The following is a 20,369-nucleotide window of genomic DNA, read 5'->3' as shown; positions in this document are numbered from 1 at the left end:
TTATATGTTATAATTTAATTTAACATTTCCCTTTTGGATATTGAGATTGCTTCTACTTTTTCTACTGTAATAAATAAGACTGCAATGAATATCTCAGTCCTTTCCTTTCCTTCTTTTTTTTTTTTTTTGGAGATAGTCTTGCTCTGTCGCCCTGGCTAGAGTGCAGTGGCATCATCACAGTTCACGGCAGCCTCGAACTCCCAGGCTCAAGTGATCCTTGTGCCTCAGCCTCTCAAGTAGCTGGGATTACAGGCGCACGCCAGCACGCCTGGCTAACTTTTCTATGTTTTTAAAAGACTAGTCAAGTGCAGTAGTGAGGAGGGGGGAAAGTAGTATAATAAGGAGTTCAATCTGTAACTGACTGTGAACAATCAAGTGAGATAACTCACTACCTTCGGACCAGCCACTATTTTTTGTAGAGAGGGGGTCTCACTCTTGCTCAGACTAGTCTTAAACTTCTGATCTCAAGCAGTCATCGCGCCTCAGACTCCCAGAGTGCTAAGATTACAGGTGTGAGCCACCATGCCCGGCCTCAGTGTATTTCTTATTTCTAGAATATTGCTTGAGGACAAATTCTTAGAATTTCTATTTCTTTCAAAAGTATACTCAAATACAAGAAAAGGTGATTTTAGCTTCTTACCTGACCCTTTTGGAGAATTATCACTTTGCTATTCTGAACAACAAAGTAGATGGAAATTGATATTTATGTAATACTTAAGGGATTATAGTAGTGCATGCCTAAATCCTTGGGTCCTGACTTTTCTGCTAATGATTAGTCTAGTTAATGTCCTTATATGAATATATAATATTCTCTACCACTTCAAAAGCCTCTATATGCTCATCCTCACTCCCACATATACTTGAAATGCAGGTTGGCATTTCACATTTCGCATCATGGCTGGCTGGTATATGTTCTCCAGTATTTTTCTAGTTAGAAAATGGAAATAAATTGGCCAAAATGATCTGATCCTCTGTTCCTGTATCAAATGTTGGAGTCTTGTTCAAAGCCAGATTTGGCCAGCAAAGAATATTTTGCCTGCCTTCTGTTAGACTTTCCAGAATGATTCATGTCATCCATCTTAGCTTAAAAACACATATGTTATATATGATAAAAAAAATTCCATTAAGGCTATGCGTTACTTTGAAAGTCACTCCCTTAACTGGGGCGACTTCAGCATTATCACCAAAGTACAGTTAGTACTGATTAAGGATGACAGGGATCTTCCCTTTTCCTCAAATAGCTTTCCCCTTTTTAAAGAGAAAAATATTAAATTTCTAATGACATTTTGGTCAAGAGCAGTGGTTTTATATGAGGATCTGAGACAAATCATTTAACATTCATAAGTACTAGAATAGATCCTCCACAGCTGACTTACTAAAACCCAAAGCTATGTCTTTATAAAATGGTTTTAGGCCATGACCTTCAAACTTCAGAATTCTAAAAAACAGCAGCATAGCAGACAGTTCTGAGTTTTCATAAGGGGCCATTGAAATGGATAATGCTGAGTTGTCTAATGGATTTCTGAAAGCATGGTGTGCTTTAGATATTGCTAAATCAATAAACATAACAGTCATTTAAGTGTGTATATTATATAATATTTGGTTAATTATAACTAAAATCCTCTCAGAATATTTGTCTTTTAAGTGGGATGCTAAATATAACTGAAGTACTTGTAAAAATAGAATGACCAGAAAAATGCAGAATATATATTCTTAAAGCTATATTAAGTTGATCTTAATATTTTCAGTTAGCTACAGATTCTGTCATACATATCATTTTATGTACTGTGAAATATCATATTTCAGAAGTACTTTTGTTTAAGGTTGATAATAAAAAATACATAGTTTGGTTTTATGCTACTGACTTGTTTGTCAGTTCTTGGGTTCAGTAAAAGCCTATGCTGAATTTTTTAGTAATTGCTTCATACAGTATGAGTAGATGATCGGTGTACCATAAGTAAAAATGTATGTGGAGCACGTATGTGTTTTATATGAAAGAGTTGTATTGGGTGGAAGAAATAACAAAATCAATATTGGAAACTTTTTTAAAGAATGCTTCAAAATTTCTTATTTGTTGAGATGTTCATAACTGGGAAGATCAAATTTAAAATTTTGTGATTTTTTACATTATTGAAAATTATTTCAGTAATCTTTGTTTATTGATTGTAATGGTGGAAGCTGGTTATTGATTTTTTGGGGTAAGAGATGCTAAAAAAACAAAATACACAGTTTGACTTTCTTGGGTATGATGACATCTTCAAGGCAGGTGGTTGCCTTTGAAATATCATCATTTTTTAAGGAACTTGAGTTTATTTTATCTGCTGCCATCTAAAAAATAATCAGAAGGGTAATTTGTGTTTGGTGACTCTAAACAAAAGGGTAGAGAAATAAAGTTTTGTAGGACTTGATGTTGAAGGACATTTAATCAATCATTATTTGTTTTATCCTGTCGTATTAAGAACTAAGTAAAAATGTCCCTAGTTCTTATTTTTAATAATTTGATTTTCAATACAGCTTTACCCAATGATACCTAGTTAAATACAACTATACGTTGGTTGGAACTTTTCCCCTTTAATTTTTAAAACTTTCATATGGTGAAATTGACCATTTTTGGCGGGTGTACAGTTCTATGAATTTTAACACATGTATCAATTCCTGTAACCACTACCACAATTGGAATACAGAACAGTTCCTTCATCCCCTAAAGGAACTATTCATACTATTCATATGCAGTCATGACCTACCCTTACCCCTATACCTTGGCAACCATCAAGCTGTTCTCTGTCACTATAGTTTTCTTTTTTCCAGAATGTCATAGAAATGAAATGATACAGGACATTACCTTTTGAAATCGGTTGACTTCTTTCACTCAACAAAATGCCATTAGATTCATTGAAGTAATTGTGTTTATCAATAGTTTGTTTCTTTTTTTGTTAAATTGGTTGAAATTTTATGGCATTTGTGTGTTATTTTTGATCTGATAGGCTGGCACTGAATTTTGAATTGCTTATCTTTTTGTTTTGAACTATGAACATTTTTCATATTGGTTAAATGAGATACTTACAGTTAATTTTTTGAATTAGAATTTATTTTGTTTGTTTTTATAGCATTTTCAGTTTTATTATAAATGTGCACGCCCACAAAGATTGTCGTTAAGTCATCTCTTGACTCTACCTGCATTCAGCTCTTGCTCTTAAGTAGCTTTCTTTGCTTTTACCATCTCAACGAATTCCTGGTACCATTTCATGCGGTGTTTCTTTGTGCTGCCAGGCACTGCTTCTGCTATTTTCTCCCATCTTTCAGGTGTATTTATTGGGTATGTTTTCAAAGCTTGTTTGAAAGTTTCTGTTCTGTTGTCCAAGGGGTGAAGTGTGTGCCTGGACCTTCAAATCATTCTGAAGGTTTTTCATTGTCAGCATGAGGCACCACCCCATGTTCTTTTAAAAATTTATCAAAAGCCTTTTTGTTTATGTTATCTTTTTGATGAGGGTCAAGTTTTTAGGTACTCTTTGCTTTGCCAGTAACATCTTTCTTTGGCGGTTGTCTTGACTCCAGAAGCCGAATATATGTTCGTGTACTTAGCATTGTGTAGTTGTCATCTTGAACTCATGCTGGCAGGGAAGAGATTCTCAGCTGTAACTAGTAATTGCAGATCATCTTCTGACCAATTTTTACGGCCATTTCCGCCGCCACCAGTCGATTTCTCTGCATTCTTAGGTGCTTGTTGCATATGAGCCTCAGCCTCCTATTTCTCTTCTCCAATTTGCTCATTTATTTCTTCTGTTTTCCAGAGCAGTCATTCCTACTTCTTTTGTGATGATACGAGTGTTTCATTCAGGCACTGTAAGCTTTCTAGTTCAAGCTGATCACAAAGTTTTTCTACTTCTTCCGTCATTTTAACCCACTGTGCCTCACTATTAGAAAAGTGAATCCAGGTCTTGCATGAGCTTTTAAGTTTTTGCCTTTTTTTTTTTTTTTAGGGATGGGATCTTGCTGTGTTGCCCAGGCTGGAGTGCCATGGCTAATCATGGGCACAATCATAGCACAAAGAGCTTTGAAATTCTGGGCTCAGATGATCCTCCTGCCTCAGCCTCCCCAAATGCTGGGATTATAAGCATAAGCCACCACATCTGGCCTGCATTAAGTTTTGAAGAACAAAAATAAAACTTTGTTCCATTTTCACTGATAATCCACCTGGTAATAGGAGTTAGGACTTAACATTTATAACTCAAGATCATTTAATAAAGATTTATACTTCAGTTTTCTAAAATAACTTATTTGGATTAATTTCTGAATTTCACACTTAACTATATTCTTTTATGATTTGGGTTCTTTCAATTAGGTCTAATCCCAATTTTTAAAACTTATTTATTATTTTTTTTTATGAAGTGGTAGAATGAGGAGGGAGTTCAATTTACTTTTTTTTTTTCAAGACAGAGTCTCACTCTGTTGCCCTGAGTAGAGTGCAGTGGCGTCATCATAGCTCACTGCAGCCTCAAACTCCTGGGCTCAAGCAATCCTCCTGCCTCAGCCTCCCAAGTAGCTGGAACTACAGGTGCATGCCATGATGCCTGGCTACTAATCCCAATTTTAATAGGAACATCAGCAGAAAAGCCAATGGCGGAAAATCTCTGTCAGCAAAGAATGGCTTTATAGTACATGCTTTCTATTTGGTTGTAATTAAAATAATTTGTGGTGTGGACCATTTTGGGATATCATTAAACATATTTGCCTCCATAGATGACTTTAGTGAAAGCAATACCCACTTCTCTCTTGTCTTTTTCCTTAGATTTTAACATTCGAGACCAAGAACCCGTCGGAGTTAGCAGAACGTTTGCGCTCTGTTTGTGGGAATCAGAGCAATGCCTACGCCCGCCTGCTGGAATACCGCCTGAACGCCTTGCGAGGACTGTGGAATGCCCAGCGCCAGCTGGCCTTGGAAGAACAGCATGAAAGGGAAAGTTCGGGTGATGAGGAAACTTTGGCCTTGCTCAAACGCCAGGGCTTGTTGCAGCAACCCGAGCAAGCGCCCTTCACATCACGGATGGGGCTCCTGCTGGTCTTCCCCCTTATTCAGTCCCAGAGTAGAACAGACCCCTCTCTCTGTAACATAACTGCTGAGGTGCTATTGAACTGCCTTCGCGACTGCCAGCCTTTGAGCTTGACCAAGGAGCCTGCTGACTGTCTCAATGGAATTGAAACTTTGCTGTGCTCTTGGCTAGAGGAGACTTCTGACATAGGCCGACACATCCCACATAAGCAAAAAGAAAATGCTGCTGCCGCCCTGGTGGCTTTGGCATGTGCCAGGTAAGAAAAATAGTACGTACCACTTGATGACCTTGTGACTACTACTACCTAGCTTGGGTGAGTGAATGAGAAGTCAAGTATATTTGATAGAAGTCTTACCATCCAGAAGTCCTTCTTTGTTTTCAGTATTGAATTTCACAGCCTTGACAGTGCATAAGATGTTTCCACCAAAACTTGGCACCAGGTGCCTGAGCCAGAACCCAAGTTTAAGTTTTCTCTTTCTGTTGTACCATGATAACAGCTCAAAAGGGAGAATCAACCTTGCCATATCTATCCAACCCTTAGATGGATAATGTTTTACATCAGGTATTAATAGTTAGAGAATGATATGTCTATATTTCTTCTGGGAGAATGGTCAAAAATTTGTAGAGCTTTTAATTTTTTTCATACCTGTCTATAAGAAGTGCATCAGCAAGCTAGTGGCTTATTACTCACCTGGACTCAATCACAAGACTGAGTCACATATTATGTTTCTGGACCCGCTGCTTGCCTTCATCAACTTAATTGAAAGATCTCTCGGTATATATCTAGATTTAATAGTGTGCTGTCCTTCATGTGTAAATTGATGTCATTGATCCACTGTCAACAGGAAATGTGCTTGGAGTTGTTTTTCCAGGAAAGGATTTATACATTCTCCCACCCAGTAACCCGTATGATCACTGGCACCTATTTGTGAGAAAGAAGATTGACTACTCGTGTTTTCCTCTGAGCTAATTGTCTAGAGACCACTTAGGACCATAGTCTGACAAATTAGTGTCACTAATCTGTCCCTCTTCCTTAAAATTGTTTGGTTGGGATCATCCTTTTTTTAGCCACACATATGTGGGGAAATTCTTCCTGGAGGATTATGTTCTTAGTTATATGGCTTCTTCTCCTGTTTTCTCTTTATAGTTTCAAGGTTTACCTTCAAATGATTGAATTTCAAGTTTTCTTAAAGGCAAAATGGCACAAAATTCATTGTCAGTTTCTTTGCCGTAAGCAAACTGTCATAGCTCAGTTTTAGATCCCCAAAAACCATAGTTTGCGGATCCTGATGTGTGCTTAATTCTGGAGACATCATTGGGTGGTACTGAAATAAGTTCCCTTTACGGCTTTATATTGGATCAGCTTATTTTCTGCATATGCAGAAGAATTTCATGTCCTAGATCTGTTATCAGTGTGAAAATTTCATTTTGAGAAAATTTTCTTTTAGACCATACTATCTTTAGACAGATGTAGGATATTAGGAATAATCGTCAACTCTTTAGTTTCAAAGAGTTTGGTTGATACAATTCATGTTTTTATTTTGTACCCAAATTCAATCTATACTACAGATAGTTATTAAAATTGCTTCATGTACTTGAGATTCCAAATTCGATTCAGCAGAATGTTGAAATGAATGTTTTTATTTTTTCTTTTTCTTGTTTTTTTTTTTAACATGGTTCCTACATTTTATTGCTAATATTATCACCTTGTTCTGACTTTATTTACCTTAGAAATCCCATGCTTTTCAGTGCTAGATCATCTTAATGAAGTTATTAGGGGCATATTATTGAACTTTTGAGGTTGATGCTCTCAAAGACAAAAACAGCTCTTCCAAAAAACTATTATGAAGATGTTTACTCATTTAACCAACTAACAATTATCGAACATCTCTGATGTACAGGAACCTTACTAGGTCTTAGGGATATATTAATAGTTACTCAAAGTCTCTTACCTTATTGAGCTTACAGTTGAAGAGGCTCAGGTGCTTCATTCTGCAAAACCTTATTGCTCACTTACCATATGGAAGGCATTCTTCTAGGTGGTAAGGGATACAGCAGTGAACAGGCAGACAATGAACGATAAATACATGTAAAGGATCATTTCAGAGAGGAGTATTCGCTATAGGAAAAGAAACCAGGATGTTCCGATAGAGAATGACTGCATGCAGGTGGGGGCAGCATTAGCTACAGATGCCAGGCGAGGCCTTACTGAAGAGGTGACACTTGAACTGAGGACTGGATGATGGGAAAGACCCAGTGGCAGAACTCTGATGTTCGTTCTGTGCTTGGGGTATCTGAGGGACAGCAAAGTAGAATGAGATGGTAGCAGGAAAGTGGCAGGAGATGAGGTTGGCAGGGCCCAGATCACGTAGGGGCTTGTGAGCCATGGGTGGAGTTTACATTTTACTCTTCAAATCTGATTGCGTCTGGCAGGGAATAATTCCTTATAGTTGGTTAACGGTTCTAAACTTTGCAGATGTTAAAGTTTTCACCCCTTTGTCTTAACCTCGCTGTTCCCCAGGGAAGTATCCCTGTTGGACAGATGAAGAAACAAAGCTTCATAGGAGTTAGGTGACGAGACTAAGACTGTGCAGCTGGCGAGTGGCAGAGCCAGGTTTCAGAACCTGTGTGTCCTGATTCCAACTCGTGCTTTTATACTCCATCTGCTGCCTCCCTGCCTTCTACTGTTCTTTGGTTTTTATTCTTTGAACACTAGAGATAGTGAAAGGGGCAATTAAGAGGAGGACTCTAGGCCTCCTTGGTCCTGCTTTAGGTATTCCATTTCTTTTGGGGTTTAGGCATATGATACCTGGCAATTAAAGCCTTGGCTAAGAGAATAAGGCAGCAGGTGAAGTCAGCCTATCTGATACAGGCGATCATTTAGTTCAGGAAGTGTTCTTGTGGTGATTTATACTTGGGATGTGGCCAGGTAAGTCTTGTGCATCTTAAAAGCACCTTCTTTTAGATCCTGCTGACCATATTACAAACTTCCCAGAGCCGCGAGCCTCAAGTCTCAAGGCTTGGGAACCCAAAGGAATTCAGGTAGTGGTGAGCTCTGCAAATACTACAATTATGTGCTTCACAGCAGGGGGACACAGAAGGAACACCTCTCAGCACAAAGTATTAATTATTTGAATGTATTCCTTTTAGTCATATTTAATGTGAAGGGGTTTAGTGAACTGTTATTCAAAATGGATGAACTTAACAAAGATTTAAAAATCAAGCCTGGAAATAGTGTTAGATTCTAAATATAACCTTGAACAAAATGTCTCCTCTAGACTAGAAGGTAACAATATCCAAGCATAATAGCTACAAGTTCTTTGTGCTTGAGCCTTATGTGTTGAACTTTGGTATTAGCGGAAAATTGTTTACCCTTCCAAATGCAAGGAGAACATCTTCATAATTGGCATGGTGCTGCTCCCATAGTAATTTTTTGTATGAACCAATGGTAACAACTAAGAACCAAGTATAGTTTGTACAGTGCGTCTTCTGATCAGCGGAAGCAAATGAACACATTTAGGAACCTTCTCATGTGGTTAATAAAATGAACATTAACAACCTAAATTATTTCACTTTCAATTTTGATGATTTTCTGTTCCTTTAATTTTTAGGGGATCACTGAAAACTTTTGTCCATACAGTCCATCTATTACAGAAACAGACTGATCTAGGGTCCCTACCTGTTGCTGACGTACTGTATAGGTAAGTTGTCACGTGGGATACTTACCCTCCTTCCAAACAAGGCAGATTTGTGAATAAAAGCTTTTTGAATAAGTAGATTGCTCAACTCTTATCAATTCATGACCCATTTTTAAGAGTCTCATGCTCTACCGACTGAGCTAGCTGGGCGACCCATGACCCATTTTTAAATAAGAATGGAATCATATTTACCTTCATAAGTAAGAATTTTGTCTTTCCTTCTTTGAAAGGGTTCCTAGAGCGTGTTACCTTTTCATTGTTTTTAATTTTTGTGTCTTTAAAAAATGCACTAGCTTATAATGAAATCTTATTATAAATTTCGAGATGACATATTAAAGTATAAAGAAGAAAGTGAAAATCATTCATAATCTCATTACCCAAAGATAACTTCCTCTAATGTTTTGGTACGTATGCTTCCCAATTCACACCCCTCTCTGTCTCTATCTTGCTTTTACATACAAGTGTGCATATAAAATATATACATTTTGCACACAGATATAATTTTATTATAACATCTTTATGAGCATTGCTTTGTAATTTTTTTCATTTAAAAGTATTATGAACATCTTTTCTGACATATAATGATTTGTCTTTGCAATTCTTCTTCTCCCCCTTATAGGCTATTGCTTTTGGAAGGGGGGCCTGGCTCCCCGTCCTGTCTGCTTGGGGGCAAGCACATAGTATCATGGGGGTATGAAGACATGTTGCCTGCGCCAGATAGCAACACTGGCTCCAGTTCTGAAAATAAAGGTAATGTAAGGGTTTTTTGTTCTATGATTGATATTAAGATGTAAATATAATAGTTTTAGATCATTGTGTGCTTTAGATATAACTGTGTGTTCCTTTTAATTAAGAGCTTAAGATTTCTATACAGTGTGCTCATTGTCTGCTTTATCAGTAAGAGTATAAAGCCGATACTCGGTGAGGTAAGAAAATGGATAGGCTTTACTGTTGCACGGAACAGGTATCCATACACTCTTGCCAAGGAGGCATGAATTACTTAAGTTGGTTCCTGGGTATTTGAGTTTGGGTATAAAGCCTTAAGTTGAATTTTTTTGTCTGCTAATAGAGTATCAGGTCTTGCTGCTTGATACTGTTTGTTTTAGTAATTCATCGTGTGTGTTAAGGAACCCTCCTATCCTAAAAGCAAAAAATGAGGAGGTTCAAGGCAGCATGAATCGTTAAGGATCTCCTTTAAAGTAGGATGGATTCAAATGTTTTTACACAGGTTTAAAGCATTACATGTCAGCTTATTATATTATCTCAACAAAAATGGCAGAAGCTCTCTTAACTAACTTCCTGGAGGAATTAGACCTCTCCATTTGCTCAGTAAAATGTGCAGACCAGTGCTGTGGCCCACCAAACCCATGGAGCTGGTCAGCGCTCCTTGACACGTCTGTGCACTGCTGAGCTGCAGGTCGGCCAAGATTCAGCCTTGCTCCCAATCCGGTCTGTTATTGTGATTAGTACTTGTTATTGTGATTGTATCATTAAATATTACTTAGCTGATGAAATAGGAATGAAAAAAAAGCCCAGGAAATTGTTTCCATGAGAAAGCTGAGTGTAGAAAGACTCAGTGAAGTGAATCTTTAAGAAATTGGTGTTTTTTAGGTGTGGCATTGAGTCCCTCTTCTGCCTACACCTTCATTTTCTGCCTTCCATGGGGCAACTTCCTGGGCAACCCTAAGGGCATGGCGCAGAATCTAAGCAACAGGCCACCTTGCACCTCCCAGCCCAGGGCCTGTGCCTTCTCACAGTCCACCGCTTCTTCTAGACAGTCACGCGAGAGTGCTGAGAGAAGAGGCAAAGCTTTTAGATATGCTTTATTCCCTTCACTGACTCAGCCAGCGTCAGCAAGAGAAGCAGAATGCCTGCAGTGCCCGAGAAGTTCTCAGACATTACAGCCCAGGACTAAAACCCCTTTCTTTATTCTCTTCCTCGGGATCTCTCTTGGGGTAGTTTCTCACTGAAGATGATGACATTAAGCTGATCTCTTTGCTTTCATTCTCTTATACCTTTGGTTTTGCATCTAGGTAGAGGACGTTTTTCTTATAATAATATTTTGGATAATTTATCTAATTTTTAATATGCAGGCATTCAACAGTGACTGAAGTTGAGAGAATACTATAATAAACCCTATGTACTCATGACTCAGCTTCAACAAGTATCAACTCTTGGCCAGTCTTGTTTAGCTCGTCCCCTTCACATCTGCCCCTCATCAGACCCATTTTCAAAAGGCCTTGGGCCTTAAAGATGGGTGAATAAATGTAATTTTTAGTTTAAGGTGTGAAACTAATATTTTAAAAATGATCACTCACTTTAACTGACTTTTTTTTGAGGAGCCAATAGGTGTAGGTCTCAGTTGTCTCAGATTAGTAGACTGAATTTTTAAGATAGCAGCACACTTAGTGCTAATTTGATGGCGCAACATTGAATTTCCTTCAACTAACATGGCATGCTTCAGGGGGACAAACTCCACTTAAACATAGGAACAGAGTGATTATGAAAATGAACACTGAAAGTTTTATCCATAAACTCTATTTTAAGGCAAATTCTTTGGAATATAAGTTAGTACTATCATATAGAGAGCTACTATTTATTTTAGATTGAGGAAGACATAGCTAAGGGGAAACATATTGCTGTTTTTAAATAGAAGAGATAGTATATTTTTGTGCTATGTCCCTCCAGAAACTAAAATTAGGATATCTAAATGGAAAATCCACAGAAGCAGATTTTAGTTAAATGTACACCATTAGTATATTAACATAATTTCATTTGCCATTTATGGAACACTGGCTTTATACCAGAGAGCAATATAGGTGTATTACCTGTATTATGTCATTTAGCCATCATATTAACCCTTGAGGCACATATTATCCTTATAGATGAAGAAACTGAAGTTAAAAGAGGTTCAAGGTCACCTAATGAGTGCCCAAGGCTCTTAAGAGCTCACATTTTTCTTACTGTGCAGTTATTAATAAAAGTATTGTACTATACTCTTAGTCATTTCAAATTAGAATTAGGATATTTAAACTTGACTACTATAAGCTTTTCAAAAAGAAAGAAAAAAACATTTGGCAGGATGAACCATGTTCCCCTGCTAATAACTATTTGATCTTATCTTGGTCCCTGGTTCTGCACGCATTTTGGATGTTTGATTTTGGGGTTGAAGCATCTTCCCTTAAAGTCACACTGAAGCACTTGATTTAGAAGGGGGAGACTATTTCACTCAACCTCCTTATGGCTTTTTCATTAGAAAAAGCATGTTTATAATTTCATTAGGAGAAACAGATGTATAATTCACCTGTGAAAACACGATTTCAGATGCTGACTTGGGACGCTGTCTCACGGCAGACGGTCTTTACCTGTATACTACTAACTCGGTTGGAAGAGGAGTGAGCAAACTGGGGTCTGGATTACATGGTACACTCAGGTCAGTTGCATGGAACTTGCTGAATGATTTGGCTGGAACATTTTCCTCCTTACATAAATCACTGCGAAGAAGATACTGGGGAGCATCCTACCTCCCAGTAGACCAATAACTGAATAACAAGTCCAAACTAATTCAGATGATCCTAGTCTTCTCTCGTTGCCACCTCCCCACATCTCCCCATATCTCCCCGTATTCTGTTAACACATTTTAGCTTTATTTTGACCGTGAAGACTTTGGTAGCCCTAAGATCATTGTTTTGAGCCAGAAATTCTTCTGTGATCAGGATTTTTATAATGATATCTGTGACTTCTCCATGTTGATAAATGGACATTTTTCTACTTAAGTCTTTTTGAACTTGGATTTCACATTGGATTAGCAGTGATTTCCAGTTGGGATATAAGATCTATGATTTGCTGCCAAAAGAAACCACAGTTTGAGAGCCTCTCATATATTTAGTTAGACCTTTTCCCCAACTTTTTCTCCTCTCTAACTCATTATGGAAAATTAATATTTGCCATAGTTTGTCAGTCCCAAAGTTAATGTTATGTATTCTCCTTCCTTTGGATGTTTGGCATACTTAGTCATTTTTAAAAATTGGCCTGAAAATTTTGTTTGTGTGTGTTGTAGGGTTTCCGACATAGCCTGATGATTCAGCCTGTGCACTGTTTTCTTCCACAGAGGTTTTGTGTATTGCCGGAACGAGGAACTGGAACCAGGATGGGTGGCTTTTGGCAGTGGCAGTCTTCTCCACCGGCCTGTATCTTTTGATAATAAACCTCACTCCCTTTTCCAGGTCATTGACCAGAATACCCTTCAGGTAAACAGAAAACCAAGGCATTGTCTTTTATATTTTGGAGATGGTAGTTACTTCTGACATTATCAGAAGTAATAATACGATTGATATATTTTCCTCCCAGCGTGGCATCCTTTCAATTGTTATAGTTTGGGCATTCTGTGTTTTTTTTATAATGTCTTAGAGTTTTCCCATGTGAGCTGAGTGAATGTACTCTAAGTTTCTAAGGCTGACGATAAACTTTTTTAAATGATTTTTTAAAAAATTTTAGACAAAGATGGTATAAATACTAGCTGTTTTTTTTTTTTTTAACCAGATCTATTTTGGGAAGGCATCATTTCTTCATTTGATTTGTTCTAAGCAGCCTCTCTGTGGAAAAGGGAGCTTTGAAATGAGCTTCGAATAAAATCATTGCATGTTAGGGACTAAGAGCTCTTCTATAGTGCTCTCATAAGCACTCTATCATGGCGTTCACTCTGTTATGCTGAAATTACCTCCTCTTCTGTTTGACTTCACTGACCATGCACACCTTTAGGTTTGGACCCTGTATTACTCATCTTTGTATCCCGAGAACGTAACATGGTGCCTGACATTTGATTGATAATAATAACAATAATGGTAGCTACCATTTATCAATATCTCTTTCTGTGCCAGGCCCTGGCCTAGGCAATTTACATACACTTCCTCTCCCTACCTGTGTGGTATAACCTATGGTAGGTTTATTTTACAGATAAGGCAGCTGAGGCTAGGGACCTTGTAAGCACTCAGCAAGTGTTTATTGTTGAATGAAGGAATGCAGCTCAGTGAGGTTAAGTGACTTGCCCAAGACCACACAGCTAATAGCAGCAGCACCAGAACTTGAACCTTTGGTTCTCAGCTCTAAAGTTTGAACTCTTTACACTGCAACTTTCTTCCTTTCACCCAAAGTTGAACTGAATGGTTATAGTTACCATCTGTGGAGTGAGTGCCCTGAGAGTAGTCACATCCAGGAATTAAGTGGAATGTCACATCTATTTTTGTCTGTCACTCAACTGACTTTCTTATAGAACAGGGACTAAGGCTTGTTCACCGTTGTCATCTCCAGAGCACACAGTAGGTGTTCAATTATTGTTGGAGGAAGAAAATGAACAAATTAACAAGTAGATGCCCATTTGACCTTGTCATGAATGCAGATAGACGAGAATGTCTCGTATTTATTTGAAATAGAAGTTATAAAGCTGAGAGTTAAACAGCTGTTAAATCTCAGAACATGGTTTACGTTTGAAGCAATGCCAGGTTCCTCTGTGTTGTTGCAAAGACTTTTTTATTTTTATTTTTTTTACCATCCATTTTTCTGGGATGCAAAAACTTTGACATTGCCCAAGAAAGCAGTGCTGTAGGTCACTAACTAGATACATGCCTTGGGAGCAATTTGGGGATAGCACAGGCCAATCAGTAGCTGTCAACTTTCTGGACTTCCTGGCACTACAAGTTCAAAGTGTGGTTACAACAAGTACTGAGTTTCTACTTTTGAACTAGACAAAACAAGTCTGGAAAAAAGTTTATATGAAATGAGTTGAGGGGTCAGAAGTAGCCTTAGGAAAACTAGGGACCCACCCAAAACAATGGGGTAATTGAAATTTGTTCTTACTGTTCTCTAAAGGCATCTGACCTTCTCTAATTACTTTTATTTTGGGTTTTTAAGCTCTTCTATTTACGGATTAAAAAACAAAAACAAAAACCTAGACAGCAGTTTTTTGGTTCTCATTTTCCCTCATTTTAAGTGCTTATCTCTGGCAGTAAAAATTAGTATGTGGCTACACATTTATTGTGAAATGATGCAAAGCTTATTCATTATGCTCAAACACGAGGATGTTTAGTATTAGAAACACGTATAGAGAATTGTGTTTGTCTTTTCTTTTTGATGGACTTGGTGGATATCAATAAGCCCTCATGTGATAAGTTAGGATCCGTCATGGGCCTTCATGCTTTTTACTCTGTTTCTCCTTTCTCCTTCCCCCTCTTCTCAGCTTTCCGTCTTGTCTTCATTTTCTGTCACTTTTTTCCTTCCTTCCATATTTATTGAATAACTTGGAATGAAGTTCTGAATTACGTGTGGGGGATATAAAGATGAATAAGACATTGTTCTAATCTTTTAAACATAATTAATCTTAAATTCATTTACTAAAGAAATTTGATAAAGTGCTATTTCTCAAAAATTTTATTTTTAATAAGCGCTCGATAAAACACATGCATAACAGATTCAAAATGTTTAGTAAATACATTTTCCTATTAAGTGTAATTTCTATTAATGTCAAGAATCTTTTCATCTGTTAAATGACTGTTCGTATTTATTCTACTTACCATTGTATGAACTTTTTACATTTTTGCCATGTGATTTTTGTATATTATTCTTAGGGATAAATATCAGTTTTATTTTGATCAGGAAGCCTAGTGAATTCTCATCGTGGACTTAACAGCATTAATAATGAGCTGATAAGATTAATCAGAATTTGTATGTCCTGTGATGAAGATTTCCTCCCTATCATGTCCAGGTGTGCCAGATGGTGCCAATGCCGGCCAATCACCTTCCTGTTGGCAGCACCATGAGCACCGTGCACCTCTCTTCAGATGGCACTTATTTCTATTGGATCTGGTCTCCTGCCAGTCTGAATGAGAAAACACCGAAGGGACATTCTGTCTTCATGGACATTTTTGAACTTGTGGTAAGTTTAACTTTCTTGTTTGTGTCTTTGCAGAAACATTTCTATTTGCTTTTTTCTATATTGGTGTATAAAGGGCCTAAGAACCTTGCAATATGTATAGTGTGTTCACTGTTTCCTTAAAATTGATTTTTCTCTTAGATATTTTTGAAGGTTTCTTTGTTTGGACTTGTATTACATAAGTAGAGCCAAGCTTTCTGAAGGTTAATCTGGCAACAGAGAGGAGATAACATTATTTAATGTGTAGACAGTAGGGTATTTAAGCAGAAATGCTCACGGGGCTGTCAGAAATGTTGCAGTGTCAAGAATGTGTCTACAGATAGAAATTGGGAGTCTTTGAGAGAGATGACAGTTAAAATTGTACGAAGACATTGGTCCTTCAGATGTTAGCCAAGTGCTCACTGCGAGCCAAGCAGTGGCTGATCTAGGTGGTGGGAATACAGTGACAGGCAGGGTGGGCAGGGTTCTGGCCCAAATGGAACTTGTATTCTAGCTCCAGAGTTGGATGGGCTGGGGTCATGGTGGTGGAGAGAGAAACAAATTAACCATAAACAAGTGAGCAAATAAGTAGGCAAGATAATTTTAGGTAGTGAAGGAAAAGTGATGTTAACCAGACAAAGAAGCTGGGGGGTAGGTAAGGGAAGAACGTTCCAGGAATAGGAGACCATAAGTACAAAGGTTCTGTGCAGGAGGAGGCGTACTTTAGGAAAAGAAAGCAGCCAGAGGAATACAGAGAGGAGAGCCTGGGGTGAGAAGAGCCTGGAAGCCAAGGGGGCCCAGATCTACCCCATCCAGTGCAGGAGCCACTAGCTACACATGGCTACTTAAATTTCAATTAAAATTAAATCAAATTAAAACTTTAGTTGCTTAGTTCTATTAGCTACATTTCAAGTGCTCAGTAGCCACATGTGCCTAGTGGCTGCCTCATTGAGCAGCAAAAATATAGAACATTTCTGTCATTGAAGAATGTTTTATTGGACACAGATGGTCCAGATAATTTGTAGAGACTTATAAAAGAAAAAAATTGCCCCAAGCCAGGTCTGTGACAAAACCTTTTTTCATGATGTAATTTATAGTCTCCTTCTGGGAAGAAATTAGCATTCCTGTTAAAAAAAAAAATCAACAAAACACCAAAGCAATTTTCTAATAAATTTTAATAGGATTAAAACATGTTCTGGGAAGCCACTCATCCATCCCACCAGCTGACTGTCAGCCAGGAGTCTAGTAACCTTTACCCATACATTCTTTTCTTTTTCTGTTGAGTTTCACAGTATTCTCTAACCATTGTCTTTCTTATAAAATGTCCTTGCCAGAATGAATCTTTGAATTGGTCTGCTAGAGATGGAACATGTGTTCATAATTATCAGACGAGTTTTTTTATAAAAATTTGTTTTTAAACAGACTTACCAGCTGTTTAAAGAATTTAGATCTTTATCCTAAGAATAATGGGAACATTGATGAATTCCCCCTTTCTCTTATATGCTTTTGTTAAAAGAAAAAATTGTATCAGAGAAATCCACACACAGTTTCCTTTGATGCAGGCTCATAATGAAAAGCAGGAGTCTCTTGCCCCATCCCTAGCATGCTTCTCCTAGGCAGTCACGTTCTTCCAGAGGTTACCTTCATATCTCTAAGTAAAATGCTTACATTGCTGTTTCTTGGTTAATGAACTTCAGATATTATTCATTGATTTTTTTTTTTTTTTTTTTTTTTTGCTCTGATGAGGATTTGGCGCAATTCCCCCTCTTTCTTTCCTTGTTCCTCCTAATGAATTTATTTCATTCATTTTAGTTTTTCTTTTGGTTATATTTGTAATTGATTATTGAACCTTAATTTCTTGTTCATGAACTCTAGGCAGTATCTCTTGTACCCCTACTTTAGAAGATGGAGAGTGGAGTGTCTTTTCCCATCTTTCAGTGTAGAGATAGCCAAGACTAAAAGTGTATGTTCAGGGGAATACCAAGAGAAAGAGAGATGACTCACCCAGACCTAGAGCGTCTTAGGAATTGGTGGTGGCGTCAAATGTGGCACAGAGCCCTGTGAGACAAGGTGGTAGCCTGAGAGTTTACCCAAGGGCCTGCCAGCCCCCACCTGGTACAAACATTTGCACTCAGATGCATAAGACTAGATATTTATTTTCCGAAGAAATTGAATGATCTTGAAGAAAAAAGACCTCTACATACAGATGTTCAATTCATCTAAGGAAAAGACTTACTTCCTTGGTGAATCACCCACAAGTCATGTCTTCCAGAAGCAAGCCTCAACCATGTCCACAGAATTCCTGATTAGTCCTGAACTGTAGAAAAAGAGCAGGCAAAACAAAAACCCAACAAACAAACCTCCAAACATTGGAGAGTTATGTGTCGGGGGGAGTAAGTAAAACACGTTGGCAAAATAGTGCTAATGATTGAAGCCAGGTGATGGGCACATGGGAAGCTCATTATTCTGTTCTTTCTTCTTTTGTGTACATTGAAATTTTTTCCTAATAAAAAGCTTTAAAATTAAAAAAAGCAGACAACCAAGGATCACTAGACAAGTGAGGAAAGCCTCCAATATGAAAATTAAAAATGAGAAAAAGAAATTTATAAAAAGGTAACAGAAGGAATAGAGTAAAACTCCATAAGCACTAAGTACTCTGTGAGATATGAGAAGATACTGCATTCATAAAACAGAACAGGATGTCACAAAAAAAGAATTATCAGAGAACGAGAAAGAGCTCCTGGAAATTAAAACTAGGATTATTAAAATTTAAAAATTTAAAAATTAATAAGAGCTTGGCCAGGTGCAGTGGCTCATGCCTGTAATCCTAGCACTTCAGGAGGCTATAGTGGGAAGCCAGGAGGTGAAGACAAGCCTGAGCAACATAGCGAGACCTTGTCTCTACAAAAAATAGAAAAATTAGCTGAGCAGGGTGGTGTGCACCTGTAGTCCCAGCTATTCGGGAGGCTGAGGCAGGAGGATTGCTTGAGCCCAGGAGCTTGAGGTTGCAGTGAGCTGTGATGATGCCATGGCACTCTAGCCTGGGCAGGAGAGCAAGACTCTGTCTCAAAAAATAAAAAAAATTTAAAAAAAAAGGGTTAAAGAAGAAATCTCCCAGAAGGTAGGAAAAATAGATAAAGAACAGTAAACAGAAGAGAAAAGATAAAAGACATAGTGGAGTCATCCATCTAAAGCCTTGCTAATAGGAGTTGCAAAAAGAGAACAGAAAATAAAGAGGAGAACGTGATCAAGAAATAATACAAGAAATATTTCAGACCAAAGGACATTGGTGTCTGTATTAAAAGGTATCTGACACAGTGAATGAAAAATGCCCACACCAAGACACATCATCGTGAAATTTCACATTACTAGGGATAAAAGAGAGGATTCTAAAGGTTCCAGAAAAATTTTTTAAATTATATACAAATGATGAGGCATTAGAAAAGCACCAGGCTCTTCAAGGAGCATTCCCGGATGGAAAAATGGAGCACTGCTTTCAAAATTCTCAGGGAAATTGATTTTCACCCAAAAGTAAGTATTCAACCAAAGTATCAATCAACTGTAAAGACAACATAAAGCTATATTTAGACACATAGTTATACAATCAAAAGCCCATACCTGCTCTGTAGGAAATAGAACAACTAAAATAGTCCCTTCCTGTGGCATAAAATAAAAAGTTGGGTAGGAAGTAGCCTGCTCTATACTAAAAGAACAACCTTTGAATCATTTTTGGTGTCTGAATCAAACATATCATCAGTAAAAAAACTTTGTGAAGACAATTTGAATATAAAAGTATCGAGCATTAGATGAAACCAAGGGGTTAGTTATAATTTACTTTTTAAGTATGTAATGACATACATAAGAAAATGTCCGTACTTTTAGAGATACTTAATGAAATACTGAGAAATCAAATTACTTGATGTTTGGGAGATACTTTAAAATAGTTGAACAACAACAAAAAAAGAGGTAGTCAAACAGATGTGGCAATATCTGGGCAATAGTTGAATTTGAATCATGGGTATATGGAAGTTCATTATACTATTCTCTGTTTTTGCACATGTTTGAAATTTTTTATCATTGAAAAAATTTTTTTAAATTGTCACTGGCCACTAATTTAGCAGCTTTTCTAAAATGCTAACTTGGGAAGCTAAACACAGATATCTGGCTTACTGCCTGTGGTAGTTTCACAGAGTGGAACACTGTGTAGCCATCAGAAAGTATGAAGCTGATCTGCATAGACTGAAGTAGATTAATTTCCAAGTCATATTGTTTAGTACAAAAAGCTAGGCTCAGAACACTGTATTCACTACCTGGAGGTGGGATTTTTTCTGTAGTTGTCTTTCTCTTGCATTAACAATTTTCTTCTCTCAGTGGATCATCCACCACAAAATACAAATAAATTAGAGTAGATCCCATCTTGAAAAAACAAAACCACCTCTCTTGACTCACATCCACCTCAAGGCACTCCTCTATCTTTTGATTCCTCTAAGCAAAACTCTTGAAAGAGTTTATTCTTACTGTTTTTTTTTTTTTACCTCCTCTCCTTCCATTTTCTCCTGAACACACTCCAGTCCCTTTTGTTTCCTCATCACACCACCAGATAGCTCTTACTAAGTTCATCAATGGCTTCCACGTTGCTAAATTCAGTGGTCAACTCTGTCTTCTTTTTACTTGACCCTCTAGCAGTATTCGACGTGGTTGATCATGCCCCCA

The 20,369-nt window shown here is 37.6% G+C and overlaps 1 protein-coding gene and 1 pseudogene across 1 annotated transcript in view; one reads left to right on the top strand and one right to left on the bottom strand.

The window, feature by feature from the left end:
- HECTD4 (HECT domain containing E3 ubiquitin protein ligase 4) overlaps positions 1-20,369 on the top strand; it is a 197,294-nt gene that overhangs the window by 40,188 nt on the left and 136,737 nt on the right. Inside the window, 6 exon segments of the mRNA XM_012663419.1 lie at positions 4,790-5,307; positions 8,663-8,752; positions 9,369-9,499; positions 12,074-12,182; positions 12,861-12,999; positions 15,510-15,680. Of these exon segments, the coding sequence (XP_012518873.1) occupies positions 5,045-5,307; positions 8,663-8,752; positions 9,369-9,499; positions 12,074-12,182; positions 12,861-12,999; positions 15,510-15,680 (903 nt within the window). The 5' untranslated portion in view covers positions 4,790-5,044.
- On the bottom strand, positions 3,158-3,967 carry LOC105825651 (annotated as a pseudogene).

The sequence above is a fragment of the Propithecus coquereli genome, unplaced genomic scaffold (assembly GCF_000956105.1).
Source record: "Propithecus coquereli isolate 6110/MARCELLA unplaced genomic scaffold, Pcoq_1.0 Scaffold81, whole genome shotgun sequence".
NCBI classification, from domain to species: Eukaryota; Metazoa; Chordata; class Mammalia; order Primates; family Indriidae; genus Propithecus; species Propithecus coquereli.
The sequence above is the reverse complement of the archived record's forward strand: the minus strand, read 5'-3'. Positions and strand labels throughout refer to the sequence as shown.